The 17934-nt window shown below is 41.7% G+C and overlaps 1 protein-coding gene across 5 annotated transcripts in view; it reads right to left on the reverse strand.

The window, feature by feature from the left end:
- Positions 1–17934, reverse strand: part of UBOX5 (U-box domain containing 5) — a 37211-nt gene that overhangs the window by 8187 nt on the left and 11090 nt on the right. For 4 of the 5 annotated variants that reach the window (XM_042931475.1, XM_042931471.1, XM_042931474.1 and 1 more), the window contains exon 2: positions 76–170. In XM_042931475.1, the coding sequence (XP_042787409.1) occupies positions 76–129 (54 nt within the window). In that variant the 5' untranslated portion in view covers positions 130–170. Of the gene's footprint in view, positions 1–75; positions 171–14241; positions 14312–17934 lie in introns of all 5 variants that reach the window. The other variant, XM_042931472.1, reaches the window with a different exon arrangement.

Raw genomic sequence — 17934 nt, forward strand, 5'->3', positions numbered from 1 at the left:
ACACAAGGCAAGACATGGGGAAAAGCATGAAAAATGGCCATTGCATATTTATGTGCATATACTTGTTTTGTTTACCTTGTTGCAGTAAATTCTTGGTCTGAACTGTGGGAGGCAAAGATTTATGACCATCTTTGTGGTTGAAAGGGTAGCTTCCAAGCATCAGAAATAGCCTTGAATAAAAAATAAAACTTGATATTAGACATGTCAAAGTTCAATTCTAAACTTTTAGGAGTTGATTCCTATGGGAAGAGAATCAAACAGGGTTTTGAGAGACAAAGACTCTCACGCACACGGCCATGGTCTATACAGTCTCACTGTATCGTACCTGTGATGCCGGGGAAAAGGAGTCACCAAAAAATTGCACAGGAGCTTCTTTTTTTTTTTTCTTTATGTATTTAAGTAATCTGTACACCCACCGTGGGGCTCAAATTCACCACCCCGAGATCAAGAGATGCACACTCTTCCAACTGACACAGCCGGGTGCCCCCCCAGAGGAGCCTTCTCCTGCAGCCTGAGCAGGTTGGCCAAGACTGCGGGTCCTCTGGCTGACAGCTGGACCCAGTGGAGGCAACAGCTCTGCAAGGCGCTCCCCACAGGAAAAGGAGGGTCAGAAGTGGCAGAGCTCAGAGAAAGAACAGAACTACTCAGCCAGAGGGTTTAGAACGGAAAAGGTTGCAGAAATCATAGTACTAGGCATCTTTGTCATTTAACACCTGTCAATTTTTTTCTTTTAAAGTTTATTTATTTATTTATTTATTTATGAGAGAGAGAGAGAGAGAGAGAGAGAGAGGGAGAGAGCGCGCGCATGAGCACACATGTGAGCAGGGGAGGGGCAGGGAGAGGTAGAGAGAACTCCAAGCAGGCTCCGCACTGTTAGTGCAGACACTGACACGGGGCTCAAACCCACAAACCATGAGATCATGACCTGAGCTGAAACCGAGAGTTGGACGCTTAACTGACTGAGCCACCCAGGCGCCCTGTGATTGCATTTTCTTATTAACATGAAAACAATTGGAAGAGTCCAAAACATCATCATTGAGAAACAGAAATCCCCAGACTTGGAAAGCATCTTAAAAGGACATCTAGTCCAAACAACATTTTAACGACCAACGTCCAGGCTGGGGGGAAATGGGTGAAGGTGGTCAAAATGTACCAACATGTAGTTATAGAAGTTCTTTAAAAAAAATTTTTTTAGGGGTGCCTGGGTGGCTCAGTCAGTTAAGCGTCCGACTTCATCCGGCCATGATCTCATAGTCTGTGAGTTCGAGCCCCGCGTCAGGCTCTGTGCTGACAGCTTGGAGTCTGGGGCCTGCTTCGGATTCTGTGTCTCCCTCTCTCTCTGACCCTCCCCCATTCATGCTCTGTTTCTGTCTCAAAAATAAATAAACATTAAAAAAAAACTTACAAGCAAATTTTTTTAATGTTTATTTTTTAAGAGAGACAGAGAGCGTGAGCGTGAGAGGGGCAGAGAGAGAGGGAGACACAGAATCCAAAGGAGGCCCCAGGCTCCGAGCTGTCAGAGCCCGATGCGGGGTTTGAACTGACAAACCGTGATATCATGACCCGAGCCGAAGTCGGACGCTTAACCAACTGAGCCACCCAGGTGCCCCTGTAGTTGTAAGTTCTGAGGAGGTGATGTACAGCATGGTGACTATAGTTAACAATACTGCAGTGTATATTTGAGAGCTGCTGAGAGTAGACCTTAAAAGTTCTCATCACAAGAAAATAAGCTGTAACTACGTGAGGTGGTAGATGTTAACTTACTACAGTACGCATTATGTAATATATACAAATACTGAATCATTATGTGGTACATCTTAAACTTATTCAATGTGATATGTCAATTAATAGCTCAATAAAACTGGAAGAAAAGCAAAGATCAATGTCCAACAGCCTTTGGTAGTCTTTGTAGAGAAGCAGGGAAGCCACCAGAAATATCTCTCCTGCCAGCAGGCCTTGCCAATGGCTCTGAACCTCTTGGGTGAGGCCAGCCAGCCAGCCAGTCTATGCTTTTCCATCTGGCAGAGAAGGCCATGAAAAACTCTTTCGGTAGCCCAACAGGGAAAGGGTCACCCTGTGGGGTCTGTGTTATCATGATCAATAGGTGCCACACGGAGGCCAGGCACATTTGGCATCGTGCAACATTTTAGCAGGCTGTTTCTGCACAGTGAAGGTCTGCCATGGGACCTTTAAATGTTTATTACGTCAGCCTCGCCCCAACTCAGAGTTTTACATATAGACACAAAATATTTTTTTACCATGGTTTTAATACATGCTAATTTCCTAAAAAGGGAACTTCTATGCAGATCACAGGAAGATTGTACTTTGTTTTGTTCAGATCAGATTCTTCCAAAGAGATATTGACCGTTTCTGACAACCGCATCACCAAGAGTGATGCTAACACATCTGACAGTCTACACTTGTAGCAGTCGGCATTCTAGGTGATTCTACATATTAGTAATAGCTTCTGATAACTTCATTATGCCTTCCAATATGGTCATAACCAAATATTTACACATGAGAACAAATTTTATTATCACACTTAAAAACCTCCTTTATATTACAGTTATAGCATTTGTATGTATATGAATGTGTACATACCTGTACACACATAAATGCACACACACATGTTGTTTTTTAAAAAGTAATGCATATGTTTCTATTTTTTTCTTAACTTTTTTTTAATGTTTATTTTGAGAGAGAGACAGACAGACAACAAGCAGGGAGGGACAGAGAGAGAGGGAGACACAGAATCTGAAGCTGAGCAGTCAGCACAGAGCCTGATGCAGGGCTCGAACTCAAGAGCTGTGAGATCATGACCTGAGCTGAAGTCGGATGCTTAACCGAGGGAGCCATCCAGACATCCCTGTATTATTTTTGACTGTAAGTTCAGGACAATAGAAAGAACATTACAAGATAATTATAAAACTGGAAGAAAAACAAAGATCAATGAACCTGATGAGATGAGATGAACCTGATGGAGTGGAGACCCTTGGCCTAAAGTCTCCTGTTCTTTGTGAACCTGTGTTGAAATTCTTAGTACTTCTCACTGTTTGAAGTATATATGCCATCCCTCTGTCAGAATATTCTAGAATCTGGTCTGGAATCAACATGGACTAGTTTACAGAATTCTCTTTTTTCCCCCAGGGAAAATGTCTCCAGCTTCTGATATTTTTCTTGTTCTCCACAATAACTCAAAAATGGATGTATGAGGAATTGCATCTGCAAATATTCTCAGGGCCCTTGTATGTACCTCTTCTTGGCCAGGAAACCAGAGCACATTCAGAGAAGCAATGCCCTCAATTCTCCTGTCCAACTAGGGAAGTGGCTTCTTATTAAGTTTTTGTTTTGTTTTAAATGCACAATTAAGCGATTAACTGAATATGGAAGTAGTAACATGAATATAAAGCTCGAACCTAGGAAACAAAATATTTCTCCTGGAAAAGCAAGCCTATGATGCCAAAGGAAAACAGAGGATAGTGACACAGATGGTGACACAACAGAGGTGTCCAAGTGCAGAACTGGGCTGGCCCTGAGCAAAGGGCGAGCTCAGCCACTCGGGTCCGGGTTCGAGAAGCTTTGCTTGCACTGCTGCAGGCAGCCCTCTCCTCCCAATTTTGTCCTGATGGGTCGGACAGGGCTTTGGTAAGAACAAGCAAAGAGGGGCGTCTGGGTGGCTCAGTCGGTTGGGTGTCCCACTTTGGCTCGGGTCATGATTTCATGGTTCATGGGTTCATGCCCCACGTTGGGCTCTGTGCTGACAGCTCAGAGCCTGCAGCCTGCTTCAGATTCTGTCTTCGGCTCTCTCTGCCCCTCCCCTGCTTGTGCCCTGTCTCTAAAATAAATAAATATTTTAAAAAAATTTTTAAAAAAGCAAAGAGACAGAAATTGTGTTATACCGTGTTATAACATGAGCATACTGAGAGGTGGCTGACAGTGAGATAAAGGGCCCCTAGAGTGCCATCACCTCCACTCCACTGTCCACTCCTTAGGCCTTTTCTCCCTCCAACTTTCAGGGACAAAAACAAACTGACAGAGTAATAATGTCAGCTCCTGGAAGTGTTGATTTCCCAGTGGGAGGCACTGATTTCACTAACATTTACCTGCCTATCTCCTTGTTATCTTCTTGGACATTTCACACTGCAGTCTTCTAACTTTGATTTATTCTACATATCATGAAATTAATCTGAGAACCTAAATGCCGGAACCAGAACAAGTTGGGTAGGGGTCCTCCTCAAGCCATGATGAAGGGCTCACCTGTGAGTATGAAGCCAAATAGAAAAGTTTTCAAAATTATCTGAGGACCCAACTCAATTGTAAATGGCAGTGTGAAATGAAATTGACCAGAAGTGACCACCCTCAGGACCAGCCTGCACTTTGCCTTTAACCCCGGCTCAGCTCTCACCAGATGCCTGCTCCTGTGGAGGGACTGGAGATGAGAGGACGAGTCCAGGATGAGAGGATCTCATCTCTCCAGGATGAGAGGATGAGTCCCAGGGCTTTCAAACTCCAGTCATCTCATAACTTTAAAAATCCCACCTCTGACCCCTGAAAGGGGAAGAACTGGACTGTCCCTCCAATCAATATGATAATTTACAAGGTTTTATCTGCACTCTCAGCCAACACAAATGATTCCCAGTGAGTTAAGACACAAAGACCCTCTAGCAGCAAAACAACTCCAGCTAGAAAGGCACATACATAAAATGGCTTAGAGAAGGCCACCAGAAATTTCATTCCATTTTAATCTTACCCACTGGTTAGCCCTAAAGTGGTTACTAATATCTTTCTTTTGCAGATGAAGAAACTGTGGCTTAAAGAGAGGTTAAGCTGGAACTGAGATTCCAAACCTTCCAAACAAACTCTGGTTACTATCTATTTGGACACCATTTACCTTGAAGGACTTACCAGGAACTTACATGGACACCTTACAACTTTTTTTCCCCCTCTTACTTAGGTTAGGCTTTGGTATCATTTATTTATTTATTTTTTTAATTAATTCTCCCAAACTTAAGTGGCTATGCTCTAAATGTAGAAATTTGGAAACCTTGACTGTCCCTTCCAACATGTATTGGATCAAGCCTCAAATTGTTTTCTGAGGAAAATCTAGATAAGCTAGCCCTCTATTCGAGCATATTACCTCATGGGGCTTTTCAACCTTTCCAAGAGGTTGTTAATTCCATTAGCCAACCATTAAAGCATCTGACCAGACACAGGCTGTTTGTTCGACGCAGCACTTACCAGAATCTAATCTGAGAGAATATTTATGGAGACTGTTCAGTCCATCCACATTAAATTCCTTGTCATGCCAGCTTAAGTGGCACCTCTTGCTTCCTGCCTGGCACCCCTGGTGGCTGCTGCATTCATGTCCCACATCACCATCTGACAGACTGCTTAGGAGTGTGGACCCTCAGCCGTAGCAAAGATAAATGTAACACACTGATGAAAATGTAGTGACCTATCTGTCAAAATTCACAGGATACCAGGGTGGCAATGACACATCAGCGGGGAGCCATAATTTACTGTCTATACTGTACTTCCCCATTGAGCTGCTCTTCAGGGCAGTGTACTGGATCATCCTCATGTTCAAATCCCAGCCACAACCTTCACCACACTCCTCACCCCACCACAAAGAGCTTTACCAACTACTTCCATGTGGCCCATCAGCAGGGAAGGGAACACCTCTAGGGGCACCTGGGAGGCTCTGTCATCGGTTAAGCCTCGGACTTCGGCTCAGGTCATGATCTCACAGTTCGTGAGTTCAAGCCCCACACTGGGCTCTCTGCTGTCAGTGTGGAGCCTGCTTGGGATCCTTGTCTCCTTCTCTCTGCTCCTACCCCACCCCCAAAATAAATAAACATTAATAATTTTTAAAAATGAAATACCTCTATGGCTGCCATTTTATTAGGTTGTTAAGATGATCACTCTTTACTCTGCATAGTAACCGCTCTTTAAGACCCATGAGAAAATTCTCTTTTTGGTTTCAGTACTAGAACAGTTGTTTTGTTTTGTTTTTTCAACTCAATATTATATGGTGTGAATATGAATCATATAATTGATTATGATCTTTCCTTTATTTTGGCCACTAGAAAGCTCGGAATAAACCTGTGGCCCATCCCTCCAGATTTCTCTTTGCCTGAATTCTTCACTTATTTTTATGTCATAGTGTAAATATATTGTGAAAGCTACCTTAAAATCATTATGGAACAAGAGAGAGTAAAATTACCAACAAACCATTCTCCTTTTGGTGGACATTTAGGTTGCTGGCAAGTTTTTACTATTAGAATATTAAGATAAAAACCTTAAGTCGATTTTTTGTCTTAGTACAATTTTGACTTTTTTTTTCTATGTTTCTTTTTGAGAGAGAAAGGGAGACACAGAATCTGAAGGAGGCTCCAGGCTCTGAGCCATCAGCACAGAGCCCAACGTGGGGCTCAAACCCATGAACAGTGAGATCAGACCTGAGTCGAAGTCAGATACTCAACCAACTGAGCCACCCAGGCACCCCTGACTTTTTTCTTAAGAGGTCGTGCATGTTTCTTGTGAAGGTGGCTATTTATTAACAGGATCCTTTTATCCCATAAGTTTTCATAACCAGTTTTGCTATATATAGGAAACTTTTTCATTTGGGTATCCATTATGTGTTCAGTTGGCTTATTAAACCAATTGATTTTAACAGATTTTCAGTTGGGGTTTTTTGCGGGGAGGGTCTACAATCTCAATAATGAGAGCCTCCTTCTCAAAATGGTAACTCTTACTTGTCTCTCATCTTACGACATTAGCTAGAACTTCCAGAATTATATGAAATAATAAGAGTTGCCATGCTTGTTTTTGTTCCCATTAGAAAATGCTTCCAGTGTATCATCTTTGAAATAATGCTGATTGAAATATTCATTTTATGCTAATAAAGCATGCTAATTTTCAGAGTTTTTTGAAAATCAGGGATAGGCTTTGAATTCTGAATTTCTCTATATATTGAGTTTTATTATTTTTCTTATCTGACAGACTAATGAGAGATGGCACATTTTTCTAATTTTAAACCATCTTTTTATTCCTAGGATAGGCTCTATGTGGTTGTGGCAGATTGTTCTTTAAATGTTTTTCAAATTCTACTGAATTTGATTGCTCATATTTAATTTTAGACAAGATATTACTGCCCATTCATATACACTTATAAGCCCAGTACTAGGCACTGGAGTATGAGATAACAATTAAATGGTCAGGGAATGCGTGGGTGGCTCAGCCGGTTAAGTGTCTGGGCTCAGGGCATGATCCCACAGTTCGTGAGATGAAGCCTGAGTCAAGCTCTGCGCTGGCAGCACGGAGCCTGCTTGGGATTCTCTCTCTCCCTCTCTTTCTGCCCCCTCCCCTGCTCCCGAGCATGCTCACGCCCTCTCTCTCTCTCTCTGAACATTTAAAGAAAAACTTAGACAATGAAATGGTCAAGTGGGGAAACTATTCTGTATGATATTGTAATGCTAGATACGTGACATTACACATCTGTCAAAATCCACATAACCATACAACTGAATGATCCTTAATGTAAATTATGAACTTCAGTTAATAATAATGTATCAATATAGGCTCACCAATTGTAACAAAAGTGCCATGCTAATGCAAGATGTTACTAACAGTAGAAACTGGGTGCAAGGTAGAGGAAGTATATGAGAACTCTCTGTATTATATGCTTGATTTTTCTGTACACCTAAAACCACTCTAAAAAAATAAAGCCTACTAATAAGAAGAATGGGGGAAATGTGACTGAAACAAATGAAAAATGGAGATCAAATTGAAACAAGGTACTGTGCCATGTAAGAAGAGTGGCAGACCCTTTTTAAAACATCTTACAAATGATAGTATGTTTCTTTGGGAAATAGTGATGTCCAAATACTGTAGGATTCTATAGGGCTCTGGCTTCCATAAAGGTCTTGTGTGATCTTAGCACCTCTCTGGTTCCCACACTCCTGATCTTTTAAGGTCAAGTGCCTCCAGCCTTAATGCTTAATCTGGAAAAAAAGAATGGCTCAACATACTGGAAATGCAGACAGCCTCACCCAGGAAGGCTCTCCACAGCCCTGCCTGGGAAATGACAGGTTACATGATGAACTCTCACAAATATTTATTTACTTACAAATTTACTCCAGTAAATACTTAAAAATGAGAGCCTCCTTTTCCAAATTTGGCATCTCAGTACAAGAGAGACTGGGTCTGAGTATAACCTAGGGGCCATGCATTATGGCTAAACTGCCCTGCTGTTCAGAGAAGTAGCCTGGAGCCAGACAACAGAGGTATTTATAAGACAGCAAGATAATACAGGTTTATAAGCAGATAATATACATGTAAATTCTATGGCTGGCTCAGTCAGTAGAGCATGTGATTCCTAACCTCAGGATCGTGAGTTCGAGCCCCATGTTGGGTGTAGAGCTCACATACATACATACATACATACATACATCTTTTAAAATGGGATGCCTGGCTGGCTTAGTCAGTAGAGAATGTGACCCTTGATCTTAGGGCTGAGTTTGAACCCCATGTTGGGTATAAATATCACTTAAAAATAAAATCTTACGGGGTGCCTGGGTGGCTCAGTTGGTTAAGCATCCGACCTTTGATTTCAGCTCAGGTCATGATCTGGTGGCTCATGGGTTCAAGACCCACATGGGGCTGTGCATTGACAGTGCGGAGCTGGCTTGGGATTTTCTCTCCTCTCCTCTCTCTGCCCCTACCCTGCTTGTGCTCTCTCAAAATAAATAAACTTTAAAAATTAAAAAATAAAATAAAATGTGTAAAAAAAAAAAACCATACAAGTCAATTTTCATTACAGTGATTTTTTTTTTAAACAAAATATTTCAGATTAAAAAGGTAAAGAACATAGTAAACTCTTATACCCACCACCTAGATTTAGTAAATGTAAACATTTTGCCACATTTGATTCTCATTTCAGTGTTAAGAACAAAATTGAAAAGATACAGAGGTGCCTGGGTGGCTCAGTTGGTTGAGAGTCCAACTCTTTTTTTTTTAATTTTTTAAAATGTTTGTTTATTTTTGAGAGAGAAAGAGACAGAGTGCAAGCTGGGGAGGGGCAGAGAGAGGGAGACACAGAATCCGAAGCAGGCTCCAGGCTCTGAGCTGTCAGCACAGAGCCCAACGTGGGGCTCAAATCCACAAACTGTGAGATCATAACCTGAGCTGAAGTTGGACGCTCAACCGACTGAGCCACCCAGACACCCCTATTGAGCATCCAACTCTTGATTTAGGCTCAGGTCATGGTCTCATGGCCAAGTCTGCATCAGGCTCTGCACTGATCATGGAACCTGCTTAAAGATTCTTTCTCTCCCTCTGCCCCTACCCCACTGGAGCTTGCATTTACCACAGCTCTCTCTTAAAAAAAAAAAAAAAAAAAAAAAAAAAAAAAAAGATACAAACAAAAGCCACCACTAATCCTATTTCCTCTCCTTTTTTTTTTTTTTATCAAGAGATAAGCTCTATCTGAAGCTCAGTGTCTCTCATTCAAATCAGCATTGGTATGCAGTAGTCTTGTATATTTTTACCGTACCTTAAGGGTATTATAACAGGCACACCATGTCACGACTGGCTTTCCATTCAGCATGATTCATCCAAGGTTTTTCATGCTCAAATGTGGATTTCTAGTTTACTCACAGCATTCAACTGCACGACTAAAACAGCTTGCTTCTCCATTGCTCTATTACCTATGTTGTTTGTAATTTTTCACTATGAAAAAATGCTGCAATAAATATTCTCTACAAGTCTTGTGAAAGGAAATGAAAGAAGAGAAGGAAAAGGAAAAATAAACGAAATGGTCCTGTCCTCAAGTCTTGAGGCACGATGGACCTCCTTCCAACAGTGATTATGGAATGTAAGAGTCTATAACAGAGCTCTCTGCAAATGACATTCAGAGTAGGGAGGATGGTCTAAGTGAATGTTTTTCAGTTTGTGGTTTTGAAATCAAGTTATGGGTTGAAGGAAAGAAATATTAACTGAAAGAGAATATAAAATATCAAAGTGCACATAATATGGAAATTATTTCATGAAACGTTTTTTTTAATGTTTATTTCTGAGAGAGAGAGAGAGAGAGGTAGCAGCAGAGGGGGAAGAAGGGGAGAGAGAGAGAGAGAGAGAGAGAGAGCGAGCAAATGAATCCCAACTCAGGGCTCAAACCCACAAACCACAGGATCGTGACCTAAGCCACCCAGGTGCCCCTCATGAAACTTTAAGATTTTTAACTAATCTCTATACCCAAAGTAGGGCTTGAACTCACAACCCCAAGATCAAGAGTTGCACGCTCCACCAACTGGGCCAGCCTGGCACCCCTACCTTCGTGAAAACTTTGCTTCAGTTTTATACAAATACATATAACAAATTATATACTAGATCCAATATAAAATTTCTTATTGTGGCTTTTGATGAAAAAAAAAAGTAAGAATACTGGCCAAAAGTATACCCAGAATTCAGGGAAGAATTCACAGAAGTAATGTCTGAATTGGAGACAGCTAAGACACATGCCTGACCTCATGACAACTCTGAGATGGGACAGATACTACAGACTAATCGTACATTGGACAACATGTGCTGGACTATGGGAGCCAGGAGGTAAGAACTGGAACAACAGGGGAAGGACACTAGGGAGAGGGACCTGTAGCAGCAAAGGCATAGAGATGGGACTGTGAGACTGGTTTAAAAAATGTGGAATATGCCGCTCAGCTAGAAGGGGAAGAGGAGGCAGGGCTGGAGAGGCAGGTGCACTGAGATGGGCAGGGCTTTGAATGTGACGCTAACGGGCTTTAGACTACTTCACTTGGTGGTCTGAGGCAGTGTTTTTTCCCCCAAATTGCAGATGAAGAATCAAGAACTCACATTACTGAGACACAGCCAGAATTTTAAAAAATTCAGTAGAATAGAGTCAGAGTGTATCATACATGAAGGCGGGCAGTGTTTTATGAAACTTGTTTCATATATAATTGAAACTGTATTTCTATCAATCTGAGTTTCTTCCTTAAGTAATCTCTATACACCACGTGGAGCCTGAGCTCACGACCCCAAAATCAAGAGTCACATGCTCTGCTGACTGAGCCAGCCAGTCACCCCTATTAGTCTGGGTTTTGATGTAAAAGACATTTCTTACTAAGTTCTGCAGTAAAAAAAAGTTTGAAAGCTACCGGCCAGAGGGAAGTCATAGAAGGCTTACAACCTGGGAAAGAACTGACACTAATGAAAAGCCTGCCATTAACCTCCTAGATGACAAAGCAGTTCCAAAGCACTTAGAGGCAATTCACCCTTCAAGGGGTTCCAGCTCCCTCTATGTACTACCTCAGGGGCTATCTTTGCAAATGGCTTCCTGAAGGCATCAAAGATGAGTATCAAAGTACAAACTACTTAGAAATAAACTAGGAATCTTAGTTTCTCCCTCCCTGGGCATTTTCTTCCTTTATTGTTACCATTTTTTTTTTTTTTTTTTGAGGGAGGGGTATTCTTAAAGAGGAGGAAGGAGTAAACTGAACTATGTATAACATATTACAATCTTACAAGGATTTCAAAGCTACCCTCCAAAGAAGTCTTTTTTTTTTTCTTTAAGTAAACCACTCCCAAACATGGGGCTCAAACTCACGACCCTGAGATTAAGAGTTGCATTCTCCACCCACTGAGCCAGTCAGGCACCCCGAAGAAATCTTTTCTTTTCGGAGATTTTAATTAAACTTTTTATTTTAAGATCATTGCAGATTCAAGTGCAGTTGTAAGAAACAATACGGAGATTCCATGTACCCTTTAACCAGTTTTCCCTAATGGTAACATCTTGCATAGCTACAGCACAGCATCCCAACCAGGAAGCTGGCAATGATACAATCTGTGATCTTATTCAATTTCCCCAGTTTACATGCACTCATGCATGTTTGCCTGTGTATTCAGTTCTATGCAATATTATCGCCATGTATGGATTTGTGTAATCACCACCACAGTCAAGACAAAGGTTCCATCACAAGAATCCCTGGCACACTCCTCTAAGAAGCCTTTTATCTTACAGATTTTATTTTCTTATTATTATTATTTTAGAGAGAATACAAACTGGGGAGAGGGAGAGAGGAGGAAAGAGAGAGAATCTTAAGTAGGCTCCACACTCAGAGCAGAATCCGACGCAGGGCTCGATCCCACAGCCTGGGATCATGACCCGAGCTGAAATCAAAGTCAGGCTTGCAACCGACTGAGCCACCCAGGCGCCCCTGAAAATTTTACTTTCAAGTAATCTCTACACCCAATGTGGGGCTCGAATTTACAATCCCAAGATCAAGAGTTGCATGCTCTACCTACTGAGCCAGCCAGGATTTAGGTGCCCCTAAATCCAAATCTCTATTACCATGGAAGTCTTAAAATTCTTTACCCAGATCTAAGACCAAAAATGGGTTTCTAGGGTCAAGTGAAAAGTCCAGTGAATCCCACTACCCACACCGTAAGACATATTTGAGTGACACGTTTATTCTTGGTGTACCTGCCACTAAAATGATAAATACTGTCTATGAAGAAAAATTACAAAACTATATATAAAATTTTAGAGACACAAAACAGAAGTATTATGATCACACATTTGTTAAAAATCTGTATTTAGGAATATGTACACACGAATAATTTGGGAGGTAATGGTGGCCATGCAGAAATTTAAAATATGCAACAGATTAGAGTGGTGGGCTACTCTATTTTCCCTTTTGTGTGTTTAAAGTACATGTAAGTAGTTAAACAATTGCACTGGGTTCCTGGGGTACAGGAAGACATCCGAGAGGACCGAGGCTCTAGATGCAATGTTCAGGGTATTTTTTGCAGCTTAGAGTCCCTATAGAACTGGATGACCAGGTGGAGACAGACCTTTCTCCTCTGCTTCCCCGGATGCAGGCTGAATAAGAGAAAGGGAAAGGGAAGGGCTGGGAAGGGATCCAAAGGTAGGGTGATCAACCATGCAGTCTATCTTGGATTAAGGGCTTTTCCAATGCAGAACTTTCTGTGCTAACACCAGAAAAGTCCCAGGTCCCAAAGTGGAACCAGTTGGTCACCCTATCTGGAAGGTTTCAATCTGTGCTTCCTTGGAGCTTGAAGCAGCTAAGTAAACCTTTTTGTGGTTGAGGACTCAGAACAGGGGGGTAGGCAAGTGTGGAGGCATGATTCAGAAGAGAATAAGGTGACCATGACACTTTCTGAACACCTTAGCATCCATTTTCCTTTGGCCTAAAAAGTGCCATAGCTGAGTTATACAACCGGATTTTTGAGTCTCACAAAAACGTAATGGAAAGTAATTCTGGCAGATAGACATATTTTAAAGACTAGGCTCAAACAGGTTACAGAGGGAAAAAAAGAAGAAAAGATTACCTGTCAAATAAGAGAAAAGCATTTAACCTCATAGAGTGGGTGGAATACCAATGCACTGAGCAATTTTACAAATTGGGCACTTCAGCTTTTACAGAAGTACAATACTTCTTATAATTTCTAAATTGAGTTACTTGTCCATCCATGAAAAAAAATGTGACTTGTGTGCATTTTTCTTAGAGCTGGTTATAATGAAAGACAGCTGTCCCCGCACATCCCACACAGTCATCCACCAATGAGAGGTGCACAGAAGACCAACCAGAACACAGGTGTGCACCCAGAAGTTTGCAGCTTGCAATCTTAGGTGCTTGGAGCCCATTTACCCTTCAAGGGCTTAATATGTGCAAGGCATACTGCTAGGCACAGGTAGATACAACTTTTAAGAAACGCATAGGCTCAAAACAAGGCACAGATGGGTCTCTTAATTTTAAGAGACCCACAGTCTCAAAACAAGGACATGAACCAAAGATTCTAATACCACTTACTCATCACCTTAATAGCAGTGTCAGCAAAATTCTATGGAAACCCAGCTGAAGCAGCTATGCTCTTCATTTACAAACCTGACCCTTGAACCTTATTCCATCTGTTCTTGCCTCTCTCCTGAATCCTCAGCTTATCTCTGACTACTGGACCTTTCCTCAACAGGTAAGGAACATTCAAGTTTCTTCTGCCCTCAACAGTCCCCTCAAAAAACCTTGCCGAGGCTCAGCAGGTTGAGCGTTCAACTTCAGCTCAAGTCATGATCTCATGTATGGTGAGTTCGAGTCCCACATTGGGCTCACTGCTCTCAGTGCAAAGCCCACTTTGGATCTTCTGCCCCTCCTTGGCTCACACTCTCTCAAAAATAAATAAACATTAAAACAAAACAAAACAAACCTTGCCGTGGTGCTGTATTTTTCTCAGTGTTGCAATTTAGCAAATAAAGATAAAAAGTATCCACTTAAATCTGAAAACAGATAAACAATGGATTATTTTCTTTTAGTACAAGAATGTCCTATGTATTATTGTGACCTACGCTAAAAAATTCTTTATTGCACATTCAGCAAACTCAGAAAGGAACTTCCTTAACATAATAAAGGGCATTCATGAAAAACTCACAGCTGATATACTCCATGGTGAAAGACTTAAAGAATTCCCCATAAGCTCAGAAACAATTCTATTCAATTTCATACAAGAAGCTCTCACTAGTAGGCAAGAAAAATAAAAAGGTGGAAAGTAGAAAGAAAAAAGCAAAACTCTCTCTATCCAAAGATTATATGATCCTGTACGTAGAAAATCCTAAAGAATCAACACACACACAAAAACTCTTATAGCTAATAATTAGGCAAAAATGCAGGATAAATCATCCATATTTCTAAACACTAGCAACAAGTAATTCATAAAGATATACAGACAAAAAGTCCATTTACAATAGCACTAAAAAGAATAAAATGCTTAGGAATAAATGTAACTAAGGAGGTACAAGACTTCTACACTGAAAACTGTAAAATGTTACTGAAAGAAATTAAAGAAGACCAAAATAAATAGAAAGCCATCTCTGTTCATGGACTAGAGACTCGGTATTGGTAACATTGAAAGATGCTAGGGGCACCTGGCTGGCTCAGACAGTAGAGTGTGTGACTCTTGACCACAAGGTCGTGAATTCAAGCCCCACACTGGGCATGGAGAAAGACAGGAAGGAAGGAAGGAAGGAAGGAAGGAAGGAAGGAAAGGAGGGAGGGAAAGATGATAAGCACCATTAGTCACTAGGGAAATACAAATCAAAGCCACAATGACATACCACTCCACACTCACTAGGATGGCTATTAAAAAATAAAACACATGCGTGCATGGATAGCTCAGTCGGTTGGGCCTCTGATTTCAGCTCAGGTCACGATCTTGCAGCTCATGGGTTTGAGCCCGCATCGGGCTCTGTGCTGACAGCTCAGAGCCTAGAGCCTGCTTCTGATTGTGTCTCCCTTTCTCTCTGCCCCTCCCCACTCATACTCGGTCTCTCAAAAATAAAAGAAAAAAAAAAAAAAAGAAAACACAGAAAATAACAAGTTTAGCAAAGATGTGGAGAAAGTGGAACCCTAATACCTTGCTGCTAGAAATGTAAAATGGTATAGCCACTGTGGAAAAGTCTGGTAGTTCCTCAATAAGTTAAATATAGAATTAACATATAACTCAGCAATTTCACTCCTAGGTATATACCCAAAGTACTGAAAACAGGTGTTCAAGTAAAACATGCACATAAATGTTTACAGCGGCACTATTCACAATAGCCAAAAAGTAGAAAAACCCAGTGTCAATCAACTGATAAATGGGTAAGACAGGGTATGCCCACACAACCCACTGTTATTCAGCTGTAAGTAAGGAAGTACTGGTACATACCATAACATGGATAAATCTTGGTAATATTACACTAAGTAAAGGAAGTCACACACAAGAGGTTACATATTATATAATTCCACTTTTTGGAAATATCCAAAATAGGCATATCCACAGAGACAGAAAGCAGATTAGTAATTGACAGGGTCTGGGGTGGGGGCTGGGGGTGCGGTGGGTGTGGGGGGGGGGCGTGTGTGGAATCACTGCTTAATGGGTATGGAGTTTTCTTTTGGGGTGAAAAAATGTTCTTGAACTAGATAGTGGTGATTGGTTGCACGACACCATCAATGCACTGTCACTGAATGACACACTTTTCTACAAAATGGCCAATTTTATCTGTATTTTACCACAAAACATTATCTGTTACTTATCTGAAATTCAAACTTAACTAGACATTCTGTGTTTCATCTGGCGATCCTAGTCTCACTGTGCATCCTGCTCAAGGTTCCCCTTCTCTTCAAAAGTTCTCAAGGAATTGTGTCAGCATTTGCAACCCATTCCTTAACTCTCATTATTCAACAGGAGTGTCTGGCTTTTGCCCTAACAATCCAACTCAAACTGCTATTGTTAATGCCATCAGTGATGTCCAAGTTGCCAAATTTACTGGAGATTTCTGGTTCTTGCCTTAACTGCTCTCTCCCCAGCAACTGACATGGTGCAAATCGTCTCCTTTTTGCAATATTCTCCTTTCCCATTGGCTTCTGTGCAGCAAAAGTTTAACTCAGCAGGTTTGGTCTGTTCAAATCCTGCACATTCCAAAAAAACTGGCCCTTCACCAGCTCCTTAGGGATAATCTCTAAACTCTTTGAACATCCTTCATGTTAAGACTGTCTGCATACACCTGAGACCTTGGGTCTCAGTTTATACCAGACAGTTTATACCAATAGTGGGGGCCTTGGGCCATGCTTTATCAGTTGGCCCTCTGAGAGGGATGGGGACCAAATGAGGTCAGCCACGTGGGTACTCCATGCCTACATGACAGACCCCCCTCAATAAAAACCCTGCGCAGGCTCAGGTGAGCTTTCCCTGGTCGGCAGTACTGGTAAACGTTGGCATCATTGCTGGGATGAAATTAAGAGCTGTCCACATGACTCCACCGGAAGTGGACAACCAGAAGCTTGTGCCTGGTCTCTCCCAGACTCCACACTATGTGTCTTTTTCCTTTGCTGATTTTAATCTGTAGCCTTTCATTGTAATTAAACTGTAACTGTAAATGTAACAGCTTTCCTGAGTTCCGTGAATCCTTCTAGTGAGGGTGGTTTGGGGACCCTTGACAAACTTCTATGCTACCATTTTTCCTGAAGTCTAATTATATCTTCTTTTGTTATCTTTACCACTGGGTCCCCTTTACTTGGTCCCCCCTACCAGAATACCAGAATGCTGGTATTCTATTCTTGGTATCTTCTCTCCCCTGCTCCCCAACCCACAATAACCTCCTTCCCGCCTGTCCCAGGCAACTTCACTCACTTGTGGTTCTGACAGCCACCTGTCCTCATCCCCATTTGAGACCCCAGCCTGGAGATTTCTGCCTGGAGGCTCATCTTAGCATGACCAGCACAGATTAACCCTCTAACCAAACACCTCTCCTGCTTTGGTTCCAATTTTAGTTGAGGACTCCGTTATCAATGTAGGCACCAAAATCATCATCCCCTAATTCACCCAATTAGCAAGTCTTGCCTTTTTCCCCTTCCAAACATCTCTGAAACTCAGACTTGCCATTCCATAGTTCTGGCCCTCATTATCTCTCACCTGAGCTGTTGCACACATTTGTGAAATATTCTGATGTATCTCATGCACCCCCACCCCCAATCTAGTTCTATTATTTTAACCTAACCGTTCTACAACATGAATCTGCCCAGTTATGCTGACTTAAAACTCCTTTAAAAAAAATCCAGTCCCTACAGACTTAGGCTCTTTAGCAATGCCGTTAGTTGTGACTCAGATCTGCTCTACCTCTCTAGCCTCACCCTCTGCCTTCTTTCCACCCCAACTCTCCAGCAAAGCCCAGCCACTCTAAATTCCCACACCATACTCACTAAACATTATCATCTCTGTGCCAGGACCCATTCAAGGCACCGGAGACAAATTAACTAGTTAACTAGACAAAGTTAACTCAAAGGGCCACCTTCCAACAGGGAAAGTAATAAGTAAACACATAAAGAGTAATTTCTGATGCTGAGTGCGGTGAGGAAAATGAAA

The sequence above is a fragment of the Panthera leo genome, chromosome A3 (genome assembly GCF_018350215.1).
Source record: "Panthera leo isolate Ple1 chromosome A3, P.leo_Ple1_pat1.1, whole genome shotgun sequence".
NCBI lineage: Eukaryota > Metazoa > Chordata > Mammalia > Carnivora > Felidae > Panthera > Panthera leo.